We start from the raw sequence: 22,936 nt of genomic DNA on the forward strand, positions 1-22,936 counted from the left end.
AATCTATTTCAAATTGTTTGGGTGTTGATCTTGTTATTTATTTGTCCTTGGAGCAAGCCTGACCCCTAGTGGACGAAAACTGCAACAACTGCACTGACTATGAACAGGACATCAGACACAAATATGTCAGATATTGTTCATAACATCTGAAGATAGTTTTATACAAAATCTGTGAAGGGAAAATGTCGAGACTCTGAGGAAATATTTTACAATTCTCTCCATATTTTTGCTAATTTTAACCGGTGATTTAATGTTATTAGTCTGCAGGGATTATTCAGTAAATACTCAGACGCCTGCTAATGTTGGAACATGTTCATTCATTAAAAATAAAACCGTCCACATTCTCTGTTTGAAGTGTTCTATTATGAATGGAATTGACCGTATATTCCATTCACAATATCTTCCCTATGAATCTCAATAGTACATAGGAATCAATAGAAGTGCAGCACATGTACAGAATGTAATTCAGTCTTCTGAGAGAGAGAAGAATTTAACATTATAAGACATTATCTGACAGGACTGTTGGTGAGAATCATGGCTGTGTTTTGTCGGTAAACAGCAGCAGCTCTATGTGGAAAAAAAAAAGAAGAAAGAAACGTACTATCAGACAAACATGCATCAATAATTCAGTGTTCATTTCAAGCTTTGCTTATCTAACTGTATTAGGGCAAAATTGTCTTAAATACGACGTCTGCGGTGCCCATGATTATGCTTTTGTTGCACGGATTTATTCTCGCCCCCCACTGCAGCGTTCCCGCTCGCTTTATGTAGTACTTCTTCCAGCCAGCAGATGCCATAAATGGCAGGTCAACCACTGAATATACCTCAATGGCAATGTGGATGAGCACCAAGGGGACCGTTTGTGTGTATCGGGCCTCAGTAATGGTCCATAACACTGATGATAAGAGAGTAGCTGTGTACCTGTTGGCGCTCAGAGGATGTAAGCGGGGTGCAGGAAGTCTTTGGGGACGATGCCTATGGTGCTGTTCAGCTCGCCGACCCACCAGCCGTGAATGTTGTACTCCTGGACCCAGAATATGAACAAATAAAAACTGTTAAGAGCTGGCGAACGACAGCAGCACCAATCTCACATTTTTATTTGATTTTAATGCGAGATCCACCTCATAATAACGCTAACGCGAGAACAGCCATTTAAATGATTTGAACTGTGGCCCCTGTGTCCTTTCAAGTGGCTGAATAACTGAGACAGTGAGAGTCTCAAATTAAACCGCTTTCTTTTTGGTAACCAATTTAACTGCTGTTCCCAGACTCATTTCAGGAAAACGTCGTTTTTGTTCTGTGGTTAAATAAAAGAAACTGAAACAGAATCTCAGTTTTGTCATTAATTGTGAATTAAAGTCAGTTCAATTTCATATTATGTCACAATTCACACCACAACTTTTACAAACTAACACGGCCTAGATCCTCAATTTAGGGGGAAAAAAATGTGATTACATATGCAGGTGAATAAAAACATGAAACCGTTAACTCTGTCATCTGTTTTATAACCTCATGTATCAAAAAATATATACAGCACTTTCAGGGTTTGGGGGAAATTAGGAACATTTTTTTAGAGTTTAGAGTTTATCAAATGGAAAACAAACAAACACATGTATCAAGATTTAAATGATTTAAATAGATGATGAACATATAATTACGGTGTTTTTGTTCAGTGAAAAACTTCTAGTTCTTCAATTTTTATGTATTTCGTCTACTTCTACTACAAGCTGTTTTCAATGTTGTTTCCAATTAATATAAGTTGTTTTTCTCAACTGGAAGTATCTTTAAAAATGAAAGAGAGTGTGATATTTGATTTAGAATGCATTTAATCATCACTCAAACAATCCTTATTTGATTAGTTGTCACAGTAAAATTGAATTAATTGAAAGTAAACATATTCTGTTGTTTGCTCCACACACACACACACACACACACACACACACACACACACATTGTTTCACGGATTTGTTGGAATTAAAACACGTACACAGCCCTTTCAAACTAAGACACTCTCATAATGCATTTGTACATCTGTGCCGCAAACATTACAGGAAGTTGATTCACATCTCGACCGCCACATGATCCCGTGGTGGTCCGAGATTGATCGTTCCCCATAATCCCCTCCACGTCTCTCCCCTGTTCTCTGGCAGATTGAAAATGGCTGGGTGACCAATTTTGTCTCTGCGCCCGAGAAGAAGAAGATCGGCCACGCTCGGCTACGTTTTGCCACATCTGTGCGCGCACACGTGTGCGAAGACGCATAATAAACGTTTCAAAGTGGAGTGAGAGTTCACTTCTCGCTCTAACCGGTTGTGTTTGATCTTTCTAAAATCCCACTCATACTGTGACAGGATGACGGCACTTTGTCAACAGTTTCCATCCAAACTTGGAAATGAGGCCTGCTGCAGCTAATGAGTGGTGTTTGGAGCTTGTCCATCCAGGCCTCTTGGTTTCAATGCTGCCTGGAACGCGACACTGTGCTTGGGTTGATGACAAACTCTGATTGACAATTCAGTGAGTGTTTGAACTCATCGCACAGGGCTAAGTTACGTCCAAATGGGTCCTTTTATGGTCCAATATGACGCCTTGGAGGGGAAAAGCCCGGTTGCGGAAAGCTGGCTCTGGTTCTCATTTGAGAGGACGGGAAAAAGAGGAGAAGGAGAGGGGAGACAGACGGACGTGAGGGGGGGGAGGCATCGGAGAGAGGGAGTGAAACAGTTTTTCTCTCCCTTGGGGGCGTCACAGCACTATTCCACCAACCGTAGTGACAGAGATTTTTATTTATCTCTGTGGCCCATCTGTGCAGTCGGTCTCAAATTCTCCCTGAGAAAGGTCTTTTGGATTATCAGCGCCGCCATTTTAATACCACTGCTACATCACAGAGTGGGTGCCAATGGCGGTGGAAGTCTGTCAGGCGTGCAGAGTCCATCTCCCTCATACTTGAAAAGGGTTCATCCAGAGTACACCTGCTGTAATGGGGACATTCCAAGAGGTGTGGAGAGTAAATTATCCAAATGATGCCAACTCATCAACGTCCACCTCCTTCTGTTTGTTCTCCTCTTTTTTTGTCTTTCGGGGGGGGTTGATTTGTTTTTGTGTGATTCTGCATCTGAAGTGTTGCGATGCTAAGGTTTGGGGGCAGGCACATTTGCGGCTCAGTGTGGCACCGTGAGAGATCGAGCAAGTTGTTAAGCGTTCACCTGAAATGGGGAGATGTTCCCTCCGAGATGCTCTGTTGTGAGGTAAATCAAGTGTGTCTGGGCAGCGGCGTCCGGGGAAACGTCTGGTTTTGTCCCATTTATGAGACGTACGGGAACACGCTGTGTGCGAGAGGTGACACATATCAGAGCCTGTGTTTGCTGCAACCTGGATGCAGCTCAAATAAACTCTGTGGGAGCAAAGGGAGGACAAGTGTGGGCTGGGGGGGGGGGGGGACAAACAGCGCCGTGTTGTGGTGGCTGCGGCGCGTTGACTCGTTAACCTCCCGGTGACTCCTCCGTGGAGAGAGCAGGGGAATGAGCGTGGGCGGGGCTGGCACTGAGCGCACGTTGCCATGACAACACCTGCAGTGTACCGGCACGATCGTTTATTTACCACTCAGGGGGCTGGCTAATGGTGGCATTCTGATAGGCCCATCGCTCATGTCCCCGACCGGAGGACGGATTGACAACTAACCGAGCCTGAAGCAACAAAAAAAAAAGGAGACGTGGTTGAGTCGTGGTTGGGTGGATGCGGTGAAAGACAGCGGGCGAAGCAGGTGTCGCTTCACGCTGTGTAACTATACAAAACACACTTTTTAAATTTCTCTACGCTCTGACCACAGCTTTACAAAACACACATTTTATTTTAAAAACAAAAATCCTGACCTTCCTTTCTCTTTTCCTTCCCTGAACCACAGACTCCCAGAAGAAATGCACACAAATATACACAATCCCAAATGCATACAAAGTAGGGGGAGTGCTAATAAGCCTGACACATGAGGCATCTTTCCTTGGCCAACAGCTGACTGAGGCAGGCCTTGGGCGTGATGGAGCGCAGGAAGTCTCTCATTGCCCTGCTGCTGAACCCGCCGCCTGGGTGTTACAATCTCTCCCTTCCTCCCTCTCTTCCTATCTCCAGCCTCCTTCCTCGTTCCCCTCCTATTCCTCTCTTTCCATCTCTCCTGTATTAGCCTTCTGCTTGCATCCATTGTGTTTTGTTTTTTTTATCCTCTCCTCTATGTGGACTCATCAGACACACTGCAGTTCTTCCATCAGCGGTCACTAACAAAGAAACATGAACACCTTGTGCCTGACAGAAGACAGTAATCTGTAATCTGCAATCGGGTTAGCGGGCCCTCGTAACTGCTCACGCCGCTGCCACACAAATGACCTGATAGCACCTGAAACTGTGGAGGAAACACTTATTGTGTGTGTGGGTTATTTTAAGGTTTCTGTGCCAAAAAGAAACCCCCAAAATCTGTCCAGGAATAATATAGAAAATATGGCAGGTGATTCTGCACAACAGGATCAGAATGGCTATTTAGTGTCCATTTTTTCCAAGTGGGCTTTTAATTAAATCAATGAATTGGCTTCATGGAAACATGACAGAGCATGAGAACATTTGAAAATATCTCAGGGATGATGAGATTTAATAAAAAGAAAACCTACTCGTTCCTTTCTAATGCACGCCCGGGATTACAGATAGCTCCTTAACTTAATAGCAATTTAAAGTGGATTTGTGTATGCCACTGAGTGTCTGTAACGATGGCTGTTTACGCCGCCCCTCATTTATAATAATTAAGCAGAATGGATTGGGGGTCGGTTGCTCGGACACGGTTCTGGGCTATTGGCTTGGGCTGAATAATGACCTACTGTAGTTGACCGGGGGATGACCGCTGCCTCCTGCATGACCCCAAACCCCAGACTCACCCCCTGCTACTCTGGGTGGTAAATAGGATGTCTTGCCTGTCTATAGCGTCTTGGTGTCTATGGCCACAAAAGCAGCTAGGGGTCTTTAAATGGGTGTGTGACAGAGGAACGGAGAACGGAGAAGGGGGGGGGGGGTCACACAAAAGAATAAAGGGATCTCTCCTCTTTGTCTCTCTTGCTTGACTTTCCCATCTGATTGTTTGCCCACTTTTGCTTTTCTTCAGCTGCACTGAGTCAGTGTGACCTGTGGGCTACAGACCAAAGTAGCTTGTAAAACAGAGATGTGACCCCCCCGAATAAAGGCCATCTCAGGTAGCCTGGATTCAACACAAGTGTCCATTTAAGCACAAATTTACTATTTATATTTTTTTAGCAGCAGTTGAAGCGGTTAGATAAATATCACAGCAAGTGGATTTAAAAGACAGTAAATCAGCTTCTAGTGTTTGCATAGGTTGCCTCTCCATAAAGCCGTCCTGTTACGAGACTAGCCACAAACTGCCACAAGGTGTCAGTGGTGTCCACGTTCTCCGTTGTCTCTGACAAGCAGCTGCAGCTGAACACTTATAGGTCTAAATGTGAATTGCTTTGGGAGACGCAGCGGATTGGCTGGCTCGTCTCCCGCTCTCTGTGTTTTGGTTGGACAACAGATGGAAGAAGAGAGGTGAGCAGGGCAATGGGCTGGAAGAGGGAGAGGTGGCAGCAGAGCTCGCCAGAGTTTTAAGGACCCTGGATGGGGTTCGTGCCATAAATCTCTCCCCACTCCATCCCACCGTTCTCCATGAGTGCCTGTGGGAATACAGGAATGTGACAGCTGACCTGTGGAGCCCATGTCTTTTTTTTATTGTGGATACATAAATTAGAGGGCAAGAATGCAGGACAACCGTATGGCTTACTGTGAGACACAGCTGACAATGTACACAAGCGTTTCACACGTCAGGGAAAAGTAAAACAATAGCTTACAGCCAACCGTGATATATGAACGCCGCACTGTAGCCGCTACATTGTAAATCCTACCGTATTATTTTCATGTTAAAGGATAAGCAGCATTTTAAAAAATCAGAGAGTGTGATACTGCCAAAAAAAAAAAGGAAGCTCTGCGATATTAGTCATCACACACACTGAAATGTCATTGTAATGCCATAATGTGTATGAGAAAAATGCAAGCTCTCAGAAATGAAATGCCAGAGCGAAGGAGGGGAAAAAAAAAAAATCACAAGATGGATTTCATAGTGTGTTTCTACCTCATGTATCAGCGCGCTGAGCATCGACATCAAGCTCTGCGGAAAGCAAGTTAGGCATCACTGAAACCAGCAGCAGAGGCGCACCATGAGATTAATTCTCTTGAACTAATGGGATTCATATGAGTTGTGAGGTTCCTAATTTATTTACTTTGTCAGTGACATGCAGATATGCACACGCACACAGCAGCACACAGGGAGGACGGGGGGGGGGTTGAAAAAAATACACAGATACAGTAAAAATGCCCCCACTTTACAGTAAGTGAGAGATCAATAATGATGGATGAGGGCCTTTTATATAATCGGCATGTTCTCCTCAGTTCACAGCCATATGACACTCCGCCTGTGGCTATGCCATTCTGCACTTCAGCAGTCAATCACATCCCAGCTTTAAAAATAACACTTTGTTAGCACCATTGATTTAGCACTTAGAGCGTGTCCTTATTACCTTGTAATTATGGTCAGTGTTGACATAACAGCACAGACAACCAGGCCTCCCACCCTCTAAGAGAATTTATGGGCCCTGGTTTTATTACGGCCATTTCATGTGTCTGGGTCCCCAGTTAAGTGACAGACTTGAGATCCAGCCAAGGGCCCGTATTTCACTCACGGAGGTCAGGGTTCTTAGGAATCCCCCCCGTAAAACTCGACGCGGAAAGGGCCAACATGTTTCGCACAGAAGACACAGGGAAGCCCTCCCCAAGGGCTCGTTAAAATAAATAGCCGATTACAGGCCATAATCCAAATAATTCTATTCATGAGGGGAATGTGTTGCTATTAGGATGCAAAATGAGACACAGGTGGAGTTGTAGCATCCGACGACACGAGAAAAAATAAATTCGGGGAGCAGTTTCAGACTTAGCCTTTCCATAATTTACAGCCTCGCTGACACCCGGGCTCTAAACCCTGTGGAAGATAGTTAGCATATTCTCTCATAATCTCTCAGTGTGTTATGACTTCAGCGTGCGGCTTGACAAAGCAAGAGCGATCTGTGTCATTAAGAGCGTGAGATACTACAGCCAAGTCTCGCTTCCAACCTGGACTTGGGTTTGCTTTTAAGATCTCCAGTGATGCTGTAATCGGATCCATCCAGTGAAAAGTGATATGGCAGCCAGGCTGAGGCAGTTTGAAGCAGATCTGTAGCACGGAGCCAGGTCCCCTTTGTTTCCCCAAGTACACTGCCTCTGTCATCCTGACGTGAAAAATGGACATGGCTGTTTTGACATTTCCCCCTATCAAACAGCGCACAGAGGCAGAGAAGGCTGGTCTCTCATTAATCTGGAACTGGCAAGCGAGCCTCAATTAAGAGTTAATCTCTCAGGATATTTTATGCGGTTATAAACAAAAGGCCAATATTCACGAAACAAAAACATCCCAAATTCCCACAGAAAAAATGGATGTGAATTGCTATAAAGAAATAATTCAAATTCAGCTTCTCTAACTGCTGATCAAAGATGTCATGGGATTGAACACTCGATTTCTTCATCTCCACCATAAAAGTATTGACAGGAAAGCTGAGTGTGCTGTAATTTCCTCCTCCCACTGCTCTTCAGATAATTTACCTAAACACAGAACATGATGATTCAATTTCAAACTGAACCAATAGCAACAGTCTGGGAACAAGACGCCTGCACGCGGCGGAGTAAAAGTGCCCAAATTACAAGCCATTGATTTCCAGTAGGGTGGCTTTTCAATGGTAGATACTCTGCATGTAACTACAAGATGGCCATAAAACACAAGGAAATAGACTGAGAGAAAAGAGCTGAGATGCACCTGCAGTTTGTGTCAAACAGAAAGGAAGAGCTTCGCATGGCTGCCTACTCAATTAACCCCTGTGATAGAGGCTCTATAATGAACAACAGCACCATTACACAGCACGAGAATGGTGCTTCACCCTAGCGGCCCGGGAATAGACAACGCCACTGTCGGCGCTTCTCTGCTGCATCGACATGCAAGTGACGCTGGCGATATCAGCATGTTTTAAAGAAAAGGTAAATGAAGACACCACGATGAACTGGAATTGACGTTGTTTAACTCTTAATTAATTGCCTGTTTTAGACAGTCTGCGTCACGTTTGACTCATTTTAAACATGAGTCAGAAATTGATTCCTGGTAGAGATGAGCTGCAGAACAGTCATCTCATATTTGACTGAACTAGTGAGCTTAAAACGTTGTCTTATTTGCTACTATCACAGTCAGTTTGGAATGTAAAATCTTGTAAATCCAAATCCATTTTGATTATTGTTGATTATTGACACACAAGGCTTGTTTTCTGGTGAGAAACTGATAACTGAGTTGATTCTGACTCATTAGTTTGTGTCCGATTTGTGTGACCAGGGAGTTGCTGATTTGTTGGGGGAAAATGAGACAATTACAGTAAATCACCAGTATAACGTTGCCATGGTTACAGTGAAGGTAAACTGATTTATATCTGTTTTTGAACATTCTCAAAGGCATCTATGTCGCACAACTTTCCCTGAATTACTGAATTCTGAACAGACTTCACATTTACTGATTCATGAATGAAGAAGAAAGTACGGACCTTTTTTTTTTTTGTCATTTGCCAGCTAATAACCTTAATAGCACTTTTAAATAACGTCTCAGATTATCACTGCTGACCTTGCTAACGATGTAGATGAGATCTCCTCTCTGGAAGGACAGCTCATCTGGCTCGTCAGCCTGGCAATCCCATAAACCCTGGTAGTAGTTAGCGTAATCTGATGACCAAGCTGAGAGAAAATGCAGAGCACAAATTAAAATTTTGCCATCGCCTTCAACTTACTGAGTTGGAAATGTCCTCATTATTAGCACAAGGCCAATGAGGTTCTGACCTGGTTTGCTGTTCCTGTCACTGCTCTCATCCTTCTGATCCAGGAAATCCTCATCTACACAAACAAAACACAGCACAATTATTATTTTACCAACATATTTTACCACTTGGAATTCCATTGAAAAGTGACTTAAAGAGCATTTATTTTGTGTCTCTCAGGAAACAAATAACACACAGCCTCTCTGTTTTTATCTCCGCGTGACACAAGATTGAACTATTCAATGAGAATCAATTTCTTTAGATTTATCTGCGCGCCAGACAGGAGTTGAAGTTGAAGAAAAAAGAGGCTGCCTTTAAGGCACGTGGAGGCGGCCCGTGTCATTGACTGCGGGGCGTGGCACCCGGTGGTCTGAGAGGTGACACAGTGATACGCCTGCCCTCTGTCTCCCACATCCATCCTTAACACTCGCAGGCTGACAGCAACGCCACAACCCAGCAACACTATCCAACTTCCAGCACAACCTGCGCCTCTGCTTCCAGGAAGAGCAGGAAGGATGACACACACACACACACACACACAGACACACACAGACACACAGAGATATATAGTGTATATTCAACACATGCATATTTGCGATCAAAGGAACACTTTGTGTTTTGATGCGGAACGTTTTTCTCGTGTCTTTATGCAACGCAATGACTGGCACATTTTCATACAACACCATTACTCTTGTCTCCTTTAAAAATGCAGATAAGATCACTTTGCACGCATCATATGAACCCCTGGAAAAAAAAAAAAGAGACAAAAAGAGATTTCAAATTTATTTGCAAAAGGTCCACACATTCGTTCCGGCTCTCTTCAGTTGCAGTAGAGAAGAGCATCCTTCAGTTGAGAGGCCACGGCAATGGGCCAACGGTTTCTATATCAAAGTGATTTAATTTTCCAGTCAATAAAATCAGTCATCAGCCCCAGAGCTGATGGCACCGACGCTGCATTCGGCCTGCAACTGAGCCATGTTCTGAAATCTGCTACGGAAAAAAAACTGATCGTCACCTAAAACACTTAAGTCAACACGTTTTGTATTATTTCTCCATTTATTGTTCCTTATATTGGGCATAGTAGTATATAATAAATGAAGCACAAGCCTAATAAATGAACAGAACAAAATACTTACTTAAACAGTAATATTTGTTTTGTTTGTTTTACGAAATTAAGATAAGTACGAGCAGCTTTCCAAATCAATGGTTATAAGCATAATTATCTAATCATTTAACAGTATCTAATCACTGTGTCCAAGCTGCGAGCGAGCAAAGGGAGGTGCAGAATGATTGATAAGTGAAGGGGTGAGAAAGTGAACGAAAGAGCCCGTCATTCGATATGCCATCTGTGGTCAGGGTCTGTACCTCTTCCCAGATGGCTTTGAACGCCGGTGTGACAGTTTGAAGACTGATTTCCCTCTCACCAGTGATTTTGGCAAAGGTAATGTACTCACTGAGTGAAACAGAATCTTGATGTATCTTATTTAATAGAAAGAGTGATGGACGACGGCCTTGAGAAGATCGGATCACCCCCTTTTGTCCTTCTCGGGATCTTGTAGCCACCCTGACACGTGGGATCATCTCTCCCCCCTCAGTGGAGACTCACACTCACACTGTTTGCCGTGCAACACTCTCAGTCAGAGTCTAATATCTATTAAAGACGTGACATTAAGACCTCCAGAACTATTTTAAGCTCCGAGAGATGCCGTTTTTACTTCCTTTCAACTAAATTGCTGTTGCTAGGCAATTTTAGCCAAAACTCTGCTTAATGGATTGAATTGTAGGCTATTTGTTGCCTGGCAACATTAGCTAATTGGACGTTCTGTGACAGAGCATCGAGAACGAGACGACTCTCGCTGATTTTCCACGACATACGACGACAAACAGATAGCTCTCTGGATGATGAGGACAGAGAACAGAGGAAGAGACTCTCCTTCTCTGCGTCCTGTTTGTCTCAGCTTGGTCAACCCCTGCTCCTGACAAGCTTTATGGTGTTGATTTAAAATGAGCGATCAGTCTGGGTGTCGTAGTGATAGGGAGGCACCTGGCAGCCCACACTTTGCAGCCAGGGAAGCTCATCACGAACACCGTCTTGCTGCTAAAATCCCAGAGGGCTGGAGTGTGTGTGTGTGTGTGAGAGGCAGAGCATCTGTGTCTATTTGTCTGACTGAGTATCACACAGGTTTGTGTGTGTAGCACCTTCCGGTCTTTTTTTATCTGTGTGTGGGCAGTCGCTGGTGTAGTAACCACGTCCTCATACCTGGTAGCACCTCATAGATATCGTCGTCGTCCTCGCCCCACTCCCCCCTTTCCTGCCCTCCTGCCAGTCTGGCGCTCTGAGAGGCCTGGGCAGCACCCTCAATGTCATCATAGGTCTCCTCTTCCTCCTCCTCTTCGTCGTCGGGAGGGATGAAGGTGGAGCTGAGATCTATGAGGGGAAGGAGAGACGGCGTGATGGGCGGCGTTAGCGCGGAGATGGAGCACAGCGTGGTACAAAAGACACAAACATGTATTAAAAGGAGGGGGGAATAATAGAAATGTTGGAAGGGCATGTGCTTCATTGTAGCATTAAAAATAAAAACACTAGAGGCTTAAACTCGGGCTTAAATTATTGTGTTTTATATTTCTATTAATGAATTAATTACTTGTTGACTCTGTGAGATGTTTATATATATTTTTTCTTGTCTTCAAATTGCTAACAGTTCCATCCTAACGTTAGGAGTTGATTTGCAATGGTACAATGACACAGAGAAAATGACTCAGCAAATGCACGCTACTTTTGCTTTCAGTTAAATTCAAGTATTTTTTTAATAAAATGATGAATTAGTGCACTTTCAAAGTATGACAGATATTAAGGGCAAGGGTGAAAATAAGGCCTTGGATTAAAAACTATGTACATGCTTTTTTAAATTATATTTATTAATATTTTATTAATTATAATTGTTTTATCCCCTGAATAAACAGCAAAAAGATTGATGAATTGATCAAATTCTTATTATTATTATAGAGTTTTCTGACTACTTCCTGTTTATGACTATTCTTTACTGTCTGTTCCCTAACTTGTAATCTCCCTTTTTGTTTCTTTTCTTTTTATTTGCTGATTATTACAAAAAAAGAATTATTATTACTACTTATCAAGACGACATTTAACAAGTTGTGTTGCCTGTCACCCCGCATGTCACTCATGTCAGTTGCAAACAAAGGCAAAAGGATACAAAATAAACTTAAGCAGAAGAATTTTAGAATTCTCCATAAGCATTCTGGGTGTAAAGAGGTTAAAATCAGACGGTGCACTGTAGTGAAACTGGACTGGAAGTGAAGTAAGACAAACTGCACAGTGTCTGTTACTTCCCGCAAATCAGTGGCCCAGCCCGAGCCCATTTTAGAGTAGACGAGGCAGGACTGCTCTCTCAGATGGAGGAGCCGTCTCATTGCAGGCGACTGGCCACTGCAACACAGGGTATCAGGTCCGCCGCCGTACACCAGCGGCCAAGCAGAAATCAATGTCACTGGAGGATAACCAGAACATCTACCAATCAATTTCCTGTAAGTTGGAATTTGGTAGGAGGGTTAGGGGGAGGAGTGGTTGGCGGGGAGGGGTGGAGGAGAACTAGAGCTACATGACGGCGCACGTGACATGGTGGGTGACTTGTCGAATGAGGAGACTCAGGACGGCTGTGCAGCCCGTGATGGATCGGGTGGTTTTTATTTGAGCCACAGATGATAAAGCACTTTCCCTCACTTGTGACCTTTCGGCTGTGCAGAAACACAAGCAAACTTTGGTAGAAAAATGAGGGAAAAAGCAAGGTCGAAAAAGGTTTATAGTGCTCTTATTGTATTCTCCAATTAATCATTGTAACTTTTAAAAAGCCAGTCAATTTTATTTATACACACCAGAATAAATTAGTCTTCAACCTAAGTCTTTACATTCTTAACGTAAACAGACATCTAAAAAAAAGCTAAAATGCAGAGCCCGCTCTTCCGAAAAGCTGCATATGCACTCGGTATTCCAGAAAAACACACACACACACACAAAAACCTACCTCTAAGTACAAAATTGATTTGGTCCACCCATTCTCGTGCCTCTTGAGGGCTGCTGGCAGTGAACTGAGGGGACAGAATGGCAATAATCCTGCAATTATCATCACATCTAAGAGTGCATTTATGCAGACATAAAAGTCCAGATTTGTCTTCTTGGAGGCACGGACCAAATCGCTTGCGTGCTGCCACACAAAAGGCCAAATAGAAACCTTGTCTTTTAGGAGAGGATTTAATGGGTTAAAGTAATTTATTCTAAAAGCACATTTCATAAATTCACAATGATTGAGAAAACATTATTATACGCAGAGAGTTAATCTGCCAATGTACCATACATACATGTGTATTGAAGGTTTTTTTTTATTTTATGAATTTAGATTAGAGCTCAAAGCAAATAATTGTGAGACAGCAAAAATACTGATAATTTAAGAAATAGTCTATTATAGCATATTAAGCAGCAGGAAATTATTGCTTCAGCTATTGAATAATGCAGCAAAATAAAAATTCAAAAAAACATAGACCTTTTTTTGCAAAAGAAATGTCCAAATTTATATTATTGAGTTAATTATTACTTGACATTAATTTTACTATGGTCATGTTAAAGGTCAATGTGTGTTAATCGTCTGAAGAATTCTAAATGTATTCTAATCAAAGTGATCTAATATGAGGACTTGTATATATATATATATATATATATATTATTTTTTCACAGAAATGTGACCAAAGTTGAATGAATTAGGTGATCTCTGGCACACATGGATAACACTTTCTTGTTAAAATCAGTACCATATCCACAATAATATATATCTACATGATCTTGCTTTACTTCAATTACCTGACATATTATTTCATTTAAATGATTTTTATGTGGTGTTAATGCAGACCTGGAAAGCTCGCCGTCCCACTGCAAAGAACTCGAAACAGGCATTTTTCTTGGAGTCTCTCCTCAGGTTGGGCACCAGCTGAACGCCGTACTCGCTGATATGAAATGAACCCTTCTGCTGTTTATCTGCGGGAGGGACGAGTGCACAGAGTGAGCCTGAGTTATCTGATTCACTTGAAGTACCTGTGTGACACGACTCGCACATACTGGACATTTAATACAAACCTTTTTCACAGCCGTAGTAGTAGAATATTGAGTTGTTCAGGACGCACCATCTCTTTTGCCACTCGGAGCCAAAGAAGCTGTGATCTAATGTCGGAAATACATAGGTTTCAATACAAGTAAATAAATATCTTCAAATATTTTCTATTACACATTATGCTACTAAGCCTAAATGTCACCCATCCAGGACTGGTATCTACAGGCTGTCATACCTTTCCGTTTTTTCTCCAAGAAGCCTTGCTTCAAAATGTTGTTAAGGTCTTGAGCTGCCACGGCTGGAATGTCACCAAAATCTGGGAATAAAAGTATTCAATTTGTTAATCTAAGAAACACACAAAGGAGACGCACAAAGAGAAATTCAGCTACAACTTCAAAATCCAACAATGTTTGATTTATTAAGAGAAAAGCTTTAAAGATTTTTCCTTTTTGATAAGTGATTAAAAACTATTATTAGCTAATTGTTCCAATCCCCAATAAGCTGCACTTAAAAGGCAACACAAACACACACACACACACACACACACCGTGCATATAAAATCTCCCACTCTGTGGATCAAATACATCCCAGCTATAGGCTTGAGCAAACTGGGATCAATACGTGTACAGTGCTGCTGAGCACTGCACTCCATTCATCTGCTCACATTGCACTTTTAATGGGAGCAACCTTCCTGTGGGGACTCAAACAACTCTCATCAATTTGCAAAGTCAAATTTGAAAACATGAGAGGACAATGGCACACCCTTAAGAGCCTTAAGTTAATTAGTGCAGTTGTTAGAAAGCAATGCACCACGTATGTCAGAGAGTATTAATCCTACTGTGCCATTTGTGCGAGGGAGAAGTTTTAAGACGCCTCTCTCTTGCTCTGCTTTTTCATCTTTGTGGGGGAGGTGCAATCTAACGCTGTGATTATATGAAGTGTGTTTAAACCTCCCATTCACCAGAACACCTGCAGAGAAGTGCTTTTAAGCAGCTGTTCCATGTTTGACTTAGTTTTGAAGGTCTAACAAGAAATGTGCTTGTTTGACCTACTGTCTCGCCTTAAGTCATTAGAGGGCACCTTGTAAAAGTGACCCCTGTTTGGCCTTGAGGGGCCATCTTCTGCCCTGTACTTCAGCAGGACTACTTGGGTTTTTTTTCCATGTGTCAAAAACAAAGCTCAGCATCCTCCAAATTCATTAGTCTTAGCAGGAGGAAAAAGCCCAGGGCGAACAGGAACCGCCTTTTTAGTCTGAAACACAGGAACAATTTAAAGATCATTTACACTGGTCAGTGTGACACCTCACACAGTCCACTGATGACAAGGGGAATGCCTGGAGTCCATCCCCCTGTTTAACTGCTGGGAAAAACCAAACATGTCACACCAAACAAGGTCCTTTGACTTAAACAAAGAGCACCTCCTAACAATGGAAAAAGAGGAACCTCTTTCTTACTCAATCTTAAAAAATCGCCAACATGAGAAAAAGCAGCTTTTCTAGAAATATTCGCTCCATCTGTGTCTTGTTCCCTCTCTCTCTCTCTTTCTGAGAGCGGCTGCTTTGAGTCTGCCCTCAGTGTGTGTCCTGTTAGAAACACTCTGATCTAGGGGGTGAAGTTGATATCCTTAGCTTGGCTTACATTCCAGAGATTTAACTTCACAACAGTGCAGCGTGTGATCCGACAACGCCGCCGCGCCTCAGCTCGTGGGCCTGACGGATGAGCGGGTCATTCTAGAGCAGAGCCCCAGACACCTCAGCGCACTAACACACTCACATATCATCAGGCTGCCGTTGTGGATGGACTGACTGGTGACATAATAAATACAGAGGTGCTCGGGACTGTTTTGTCAAAGAGAACCTGATTCAGTACATCATAACAAACAGCGGTCATTATGCTCCCCCACCTCATCCATCCGCCAGCAGACCGTCCATTTTTTTTCCCCGGGCCTGCTTCCCTGTTGCGGCCCACTTCTAATCCCCTCATCCGTCTGCTTCCCTCGCTCTTCATTTATCTCAAAGGTCGAGCACGGCTAATAGATGAGGAGGTACAAAATCAACATGGGATCACTCTGATCTGCTAGAGTCAATAAACATTACACATTTGTGCGTGTTTAACACTTTAACGCTGAGTGACCTCACTTGACTGTATGAATCCTCAAACAGGAATACAGCAGAGCGTAGCACACATGCACGCGCACGTGCATGAGCTTGAGTGCAAACTGAAGCACAATTATAATTCTACGTTCTTCCACAGGGTCGCAGCACAACCTAAAAGCAGTGCATTGCTTAACGCTCCTTGCTCAAGTCCTTAATTCCACCCTAAACAAAAGCAGAGTCCTGATTGCTCCCGAGTTAAAAAAAAAAACGCCTCCTTTAATGAAAATTACACACTAACACCTCTTTGGGACCAATGCAATTTTAAGTGGATATTCAGGGGTAATGTTATTTGAAAATGTGTAATTTAGAGTGTTAAAAAAAAAAAGCAGCAACCATCATGGTGTTTGAGTTTTGAGTTTGAGCACAGGCACAGAGAGAGACACATTAATGCATCTAATTAAAGGCTCATCAAAATGGCAGACAGACGGCACTCTTTCATAAAAATCATAAATGGCCGTATCAATTATTCAGAGCAATGCCATGACTTCATTTTCATCCCTTTTGCGTTTTAATTAGCGCCATCCAAAGCTTTGGTATTGACATTAATTTGATGGCAATTTATTGATATTTCAGCATAACCTATTTAGCTGAGTGCAATTACCAACAAAGAGAAGCAGATAGATGCGATGTGAGAGTCACATCCCGCGTTTCGTAAATCAAGGTGAGGAGTTGCTACGGGCCGCGCTAACTGAATCTAACAGCTCTCAGTGGTAATCAGCGAGACGAGATTTGAGCCACCCAATTTCCAAATGGAAGGAGGATAATCTATAGAAATTGACCAGAAATATGTGTTAATTGATCCTGACAAAGAGGCATTTCCGTACGCGGGCTGACCCGTGTGCCTACGCTACACGTTCTGTCGCCTGGTCTTAAAGCCATGTTGGGGAAGGTACTGGCAACAATGCATCTGAGTTGGCAGCAGTTTGCCACAGCCGCAATCTCTCATTTGGTTATTCACACTCTCTCAGCATGGTGTTATGAGCTCAGCAGTTGATCCTGCAAGAAAGGTCTGATTTATGTTAGCATGACCAGAGGGAGTTAATGTATTCTCTCATTAAAATCCACTTTAGTTGGGATGAAAGTCAATCAAAGGCTGTATAGAGAGTGAATCAAAATGAAGGGAAATGGTTGGGTGGGAGGAATAATATGTTACATTAGATCTAACGGTGGTCATAATGCAACAGAGATGTTATGAAAACACCGAAATGCACTGAGGATGCAGAGGAGTGCAGATGATGGGAAGGATGAGAGGAGAGTGAGAAGTCTTTTTTTTTTTTTTTTTTTTTCAGACAGTCGGACAGCAACTGACAAAGCTGGCATGGTTCAGTCCCAGCAGGGTACATGCACTTATGAGTCAGGGGTCTTGACCGTTACTGGAGCCCCAGCTACAGGAATCACACCGTTTCTGCAGCCGTTTACGCGGAGAAACGGGACGCAACCATCAGCGAGTGTTTTCTCGGCTCTGCCGCTACTCTGTGTCTGCAAAAACAATATATGGCCAAAAATGTTACCACAATAACAAGTTCCAAATCAGTCGATATTAATAATTATTGCAATGAAGTGTCAGATTGTTACAGATTCAGTTTTATTCCAAGAAGAAACCAGTAAACAGTGGTTTTAAATTTCTGTGCTACGTCTCAAAGTATGTTTGCACAATGCATACATATGATACTGATATATTTATTGAACCTGTGTTATATTGAAAAAATCATTTAATTTCATGAAGAAAATAATGTTGCAATACATAATGTAATACCTAAAATGATGCAGAAAGTCATTTGGACACATGGAGGTAAACTGTGCAAAGAGAAAAAAGAGGCAGTAATGCAACATTATGGATGCCAACTGGCCGTAAAACACACAAGAAGGATAAAATAAAATAAAAAACAAGAGATTATGCTGATGTGTAGACATGTAATACTCTATATATGTCATGGCGGAAATGCCGTGCTGTATTTATGACGTTTGATGTACGGACAGTATTGTCTGGTGGAATGGCAACGACATGAAAATGAAAAATTATTTCATAATATTTGTCCGTCAGTGTCTATCTGGTGTATTTAAAGTCAAATATTGCACGTCTCTCATGTCTACACTATCTATTCTTTTATGTGTGTGTGTTAGTGTGTGTTTTGTGTGTCCAAATCTGCCGTCCTCTGTGCTTGTAACCCATTTGATGCCAGATTGTAAAATCTGTTGTCCTTTGTGATGCTGACATTTATCTGATGTTGTGAAGTTATTCGATCATGTCGTCTGTATTTTTCCGCTCCGTCACAATTTAAACGGCTCTCTTTTCATTCATGATGCAAGTACTACCACTACTGCTATGTATTATTTTACGTTTTTAAGTATTGTCAGCATTTGCTCTTTAAATGTTATGATGTAGAAACAGTTCAAAATACATTAAAAATTACTATTATGTATCATAATATTATGTATCATATTATCATGTAAATGTTTACTTGATATTTTTTGCATTAAAATGCTAATTCTAATGTTTGGCAAATTTTTGGCTAATGTGAATTATTGGCTGATAGCTTGTACCTGGATACTCTAGATACTGGATAATATTGCATCAGGAGCTAAAGAAGGAGAAATTTAAAAAATGCAGTTGTGTCATTTACTTGCGTTGACTGTGAGGTGAGAGAAAAAAAAAAGAAAAGAGTTGAGAGCATTAATGGGATAAATAAATCCATTTAAGGGTGTGTAGGTTGGAATGAAAATTGGAAAGTAATCATATGTTTTCTTTCTCCTTTGCTTAGTCCTTGAGCACAGGGGCTTTCACAGTGCCTTTTCGACGCGAGAGGTATTGGAGTGAATGCAGCATCAGGGGGGCAGGACCTGACCTCGGCGTGAACTCTTCTGATGAGGTGAAACAGAAGGCAGAAAGAGGCTCCCCGGCCCAGGGTGGGGTGGGGGGTCTGAGGGGGTGGAATGCTGCTGATTCTACAGACGAAGCCAGCGAGACCACAATCCTCTTCCATACTGTCCTTGATTAGGAAAAAGGATTCACTCAGTGCACCTTCACCCACCCGGCGCTCAATCTGCACGCAGGCCGAAGCTAAATTGATACATTTTTCCTCATTACAGAAGAAGGCCTTTGCTGCGCGTCCCTCCGGCTAGGCGGCCGTCAGAAAGGGAGGAGAGACTGAGCGGCACTGAGGTTAAGGGCAGAATGTCTTTCCTGCCCTCCTCTCTTCCCCGTGATTTGATTAGGACTTCAGTCATCAATACATAAACCGTGTTTAGGACCTCCTAATGCATGTGTTTAAACCAAAGAAAACATGCAGTGCATTATATCGAGCTGCAACCATGCCTGGCCGTCTTCAGATAATGTTAAATGGCACCACGGATTTATGCAGGAGTGATTATGTGTGTGTTTTTTTCTTCTGATCAGGGCTGTCAATCAGGTTAAACATCGAGTCTCCCTTGACGTGAGATAAAAGCTTTTTGACTGAGTGACGCCTTAGTAAAAGCGAGGATATGCACAGGTTTGGTTTTCTTCAATGATTCGGAATCCAAAAAATCGATAACATTCCAACTCCATCCCATGCAGAGATATTGAGCGTTTGTCTCCTTTATTTTCTTCTATATGTGAAGCAATTTGGGATAAAAAAAAATAACAACGTATGTGGCTCTATACGCAGGAATAGACGTCAAATTATTCTCGACTCCGTTTTGCTCTTTTCCTGCGTTTGAACATCACAGGCCAGCTACTGCAAAGACACTAAGGGGCTAAATTTACTATGTGACATTGCCTTCCCCCTGGGCAGCTATCAAGCGGCGTCTACAGCGACCCTGAATTTCCCTTTTCTAGATTTACTACCACTATTCAAATGCTTAACTGCAGATACAATGATCCTCTAATCGCTGGGGATGGTTTTCAGCTGCTTCACTGACAAGAGACAAAGAAAAGAAAAAAAAAACAAACAAAAGAAATAAAAATAAATACAAACAAAAGGGGAAAAAGCATACTTGTACTGATATAAATACCAACAACGGAGGTGTTTGGGCCCACAAGAGAGCGTGCACATCTGTGATAAAAGCGGGATATAACAGAGTCATCGACAGAGCCTGCAGGGAAAAACACTCAAGAGGAAATCAACACACTCACCCTGTGAATGTACAGTTATTGCAACTTTAAAACGCTTCCGTTATTTCCTCTAAAATGCTTCAAATATCATTTCAGCAATAAGGGTGAGTAAATATGTTCCGCAGAACTGTGTTCATGCACTGTGATTCCTGAGCAATATCTCATGCCTGTTACCTTTATATATAATCACTCTCATATTATAGTCACTCGTGTTACATATTGTGCCAATAAACAATTCCACGATGCATTTATTCACATGGATCACCGGCATGTTCGCGGGCAACAGGTGTTATAGGTGTAAATCAGTGTCTCCTTTATTTTTCTTTATTTGTATTTGGTCAAAATAAAAACATTTAATTAATTTATTGTCTCTTAATGTCATATGATTTTTAACCTACTGGGATTTTAGAATTAAATTAATGTATCATTATTATGATTTCTTTTTTTTTATTTAAATGATAAAAAGATTATTATTCATTCATATTATTTTTGTATTAATCATCGTTTTTGATGATTGGTATTTATTATATAATTTGGGAGGGTGTCTGTTTTATCTTTGATAAACAAATAGGGGTGAGAATAGAATAATTATTTAGGATTGATCCTTTCTTTTGCTTCGTTTCCTCTTTTGAGACAGAAACTATGGCTCATTTTCATCTGCGATGACATGAATCAAATCAAAGGTATTTTATTTACATATTTTCAAAATATACTTTATATTATAGAGAAGTGATAGAGTTACAAGTAAAATATATTTTCTTTTTCAACTCAAAATTATTTTCTAACTTTTTAAATCTTTATGAAATCAAAATCTTCAAGTTTTTCATTCATATAATAACTAAATAAATAAACCACAAACTGAATGTAAAAGAAGACCATTCAAAAGAAAATAATGTCAGCCTCTGTAACACTAACTACCAAAGAAGTTATTGAAATATACAATATACAAATTAACTAGTACAAAGCAGATCCATTATTAGAAACACAATTTAAATGTTTTTAATTATTAAATTTTTGTTATTGTTGTACCATACACAAACCAAAATTACAATCAATGACCGCATCAAATTAAGCAAAACAACAATTATCCAAAGGTCTGATATTTTATAAAATGTCAGTTTTATGTTTTGTTTTGTTTTTAAAGTTATTTCTCCAAATGCACAATTTTTTTTTGTTTTCTTTTTTGTAATCAAACTAATTATAAACTATACTGTGAAACTAAATTATGCTTTTAAACAATAAAATGTGGCACCCAATCCCTTCACTTCTTTTCTACTTATCCGAGACATGATAACTTACAGCATCGGTTTAGATCAATGGGTAAGGAAAGAAAAAAAAAAAAAAAAACATTCCATTGAAGATATGTATCCTCAAAAAATCATATAAGCCCACGACAGCCCTGTCCTGCATGACACACATTGTGCTGACTTCCCACAGCCATGCATTGATCCCAGTATGAAGAGGGATGCATCTTCAACATCCCAGAATAACTCCACCAGGGTATGTTAATGACCTTAAAGTGCTACATTACAGCAACAATTAAACAGAGGGACCCCAGAGGCATTGGAAGCCGTCATGTCACTGTCTGTTTACAGGCCAACACATCTCTCCCATCTCCATTTATTTCCCTAAGAAATCAGCAGGGCCACCTGGGCTTGGCATTGAAACTTCATTCATCTCCAGAAATGGATTCCAGTGGAGGGCAAAATCAAATTCTCATTTGCAAGGCAGGGGGAGTAAGAGAGGGAGTGAATGCAGGAGGTACCTGGGAACGCTAACCTCTGGGTGAACCCGCTGCATCTGATAGTTTTGCTATTTGTCTGTGACATTGACAGCTCTGGGGGAGATTAGGAGCCACCCTGCCCCAGCTTCCCACTTTGCATTCTGCCTATATGCCGCTTTACAGATGGACTGCAGCACATTTACCTTCGCCTGTTGTCCCTGGGTTTCAACGGGGTGCTACACCGGTGGCAACGCTGGGATGTAATTATATGCTATGCAACAATAAAACAAAGCAAACGAGGAGAGAGCCGCATCTGAGCGCTGACAAACCAGGAGGATGCAAAAACTACACAGAGTGGCTTTTTGTGGGGGTGAAGCCAGAGAGGAGAGTGATGGATGCCCCTCGGTTAAATACGTCCAAATCCCCCCTTCAAGCCTCTCTCTTCTTGCCAGGGAGTGTGAGTGAGCATGTGAGAGAGAGTGTACAAGATTAATAGTGTAAACAGCAAGGGAGAGAGGGAGGGAATGGCAGAGAGAGAGGAGAGAGCGAGAGAGAGAGAGGGAGAGAGAGAGAGAAGACTATCAGCATCTGCAGCAGCACAGTAGCCCTGGGGGAATAGTGTGAACTTTTGAACCCTGATGGCAAGCAGTTGCAGCGATGCACAGAAACTGCTCCTGGCTCATAATGTGAGTTTGTGTGTGTGTGTGTGTGTGTGTGTGTGTGTGTGTGTGTGTGTGTGTGTGTCTTTCTAGAATAGCATGCAGGCAGGCAGCGAGAGAGGGCGGAGAGGAGAGAAGAGCGAAGGAGAATGAGGAGGAGCGGGGGTCATTAACATGTTCCTCGCTTCCTTGCAAACGAGCAGCCACTATGCAAATGTCATGAAATCCA

General features: G+C 41.9%; 1 protein-coding gene across 1 annotated transcript in view; it reads right to left on the reverse strand.

Moving 5' to 3' along the window:
* Positions 1-592: 592 nt before the first annotated feature.
* skap1 (src kinase associated phosphoprotein 1) overlaps positions 593-22,936 on the reverse strand; it is a gene marked incomplete at its 5' end in the record, with an annotated part of 28,033 nt that continues 5,689 nt past the window's right edge. The window contains 8 exons of the mRNA XM_083903705.1: positions 593-1,024; positions 8,768-8,877; positions 8,980-9,033; positions 11,218-11,385; positions 13,001-13,064; positions 13,880-14,004; positions 14,104-14,187; positions 14,313-14,393. Coding sequence (XP_083759831.1) covers positions 932-1,024; positions 8,768-8,877; positions 8,980-9,033; positions 11,218-11,385; positions 13,001-13,064; positions 13,880-14,004; positions 14,104-14,187; positions 14,313-14,393 — 779 coding nt within the window. The 3' untranslated portion in view covers positions 593-931. The remainder of the gene's footprint in view (positions 1,025-8,767; positions 8,878-8,979; positions 9,034-11,217; positions 11,386-13,000; positions 13,065-13,879; positions 14,005-14,103; positions 14,188-14,312; positions 14,394-22,936) is intronic.

The sequence above is a fragment of the Microchirus variegatus genome (genome assembly GCF_963457635.1).
Source record: "Microchirus variegatus genome assembly, chromosome: 17".
NCBI classification, from domain to species: domain Eukaryota; kingdom Metazoa; phylum Chordata; class Actinopteri; order Pleuronectiformes; family Soleidae; genus Microchirus; species Microchirus variegatus.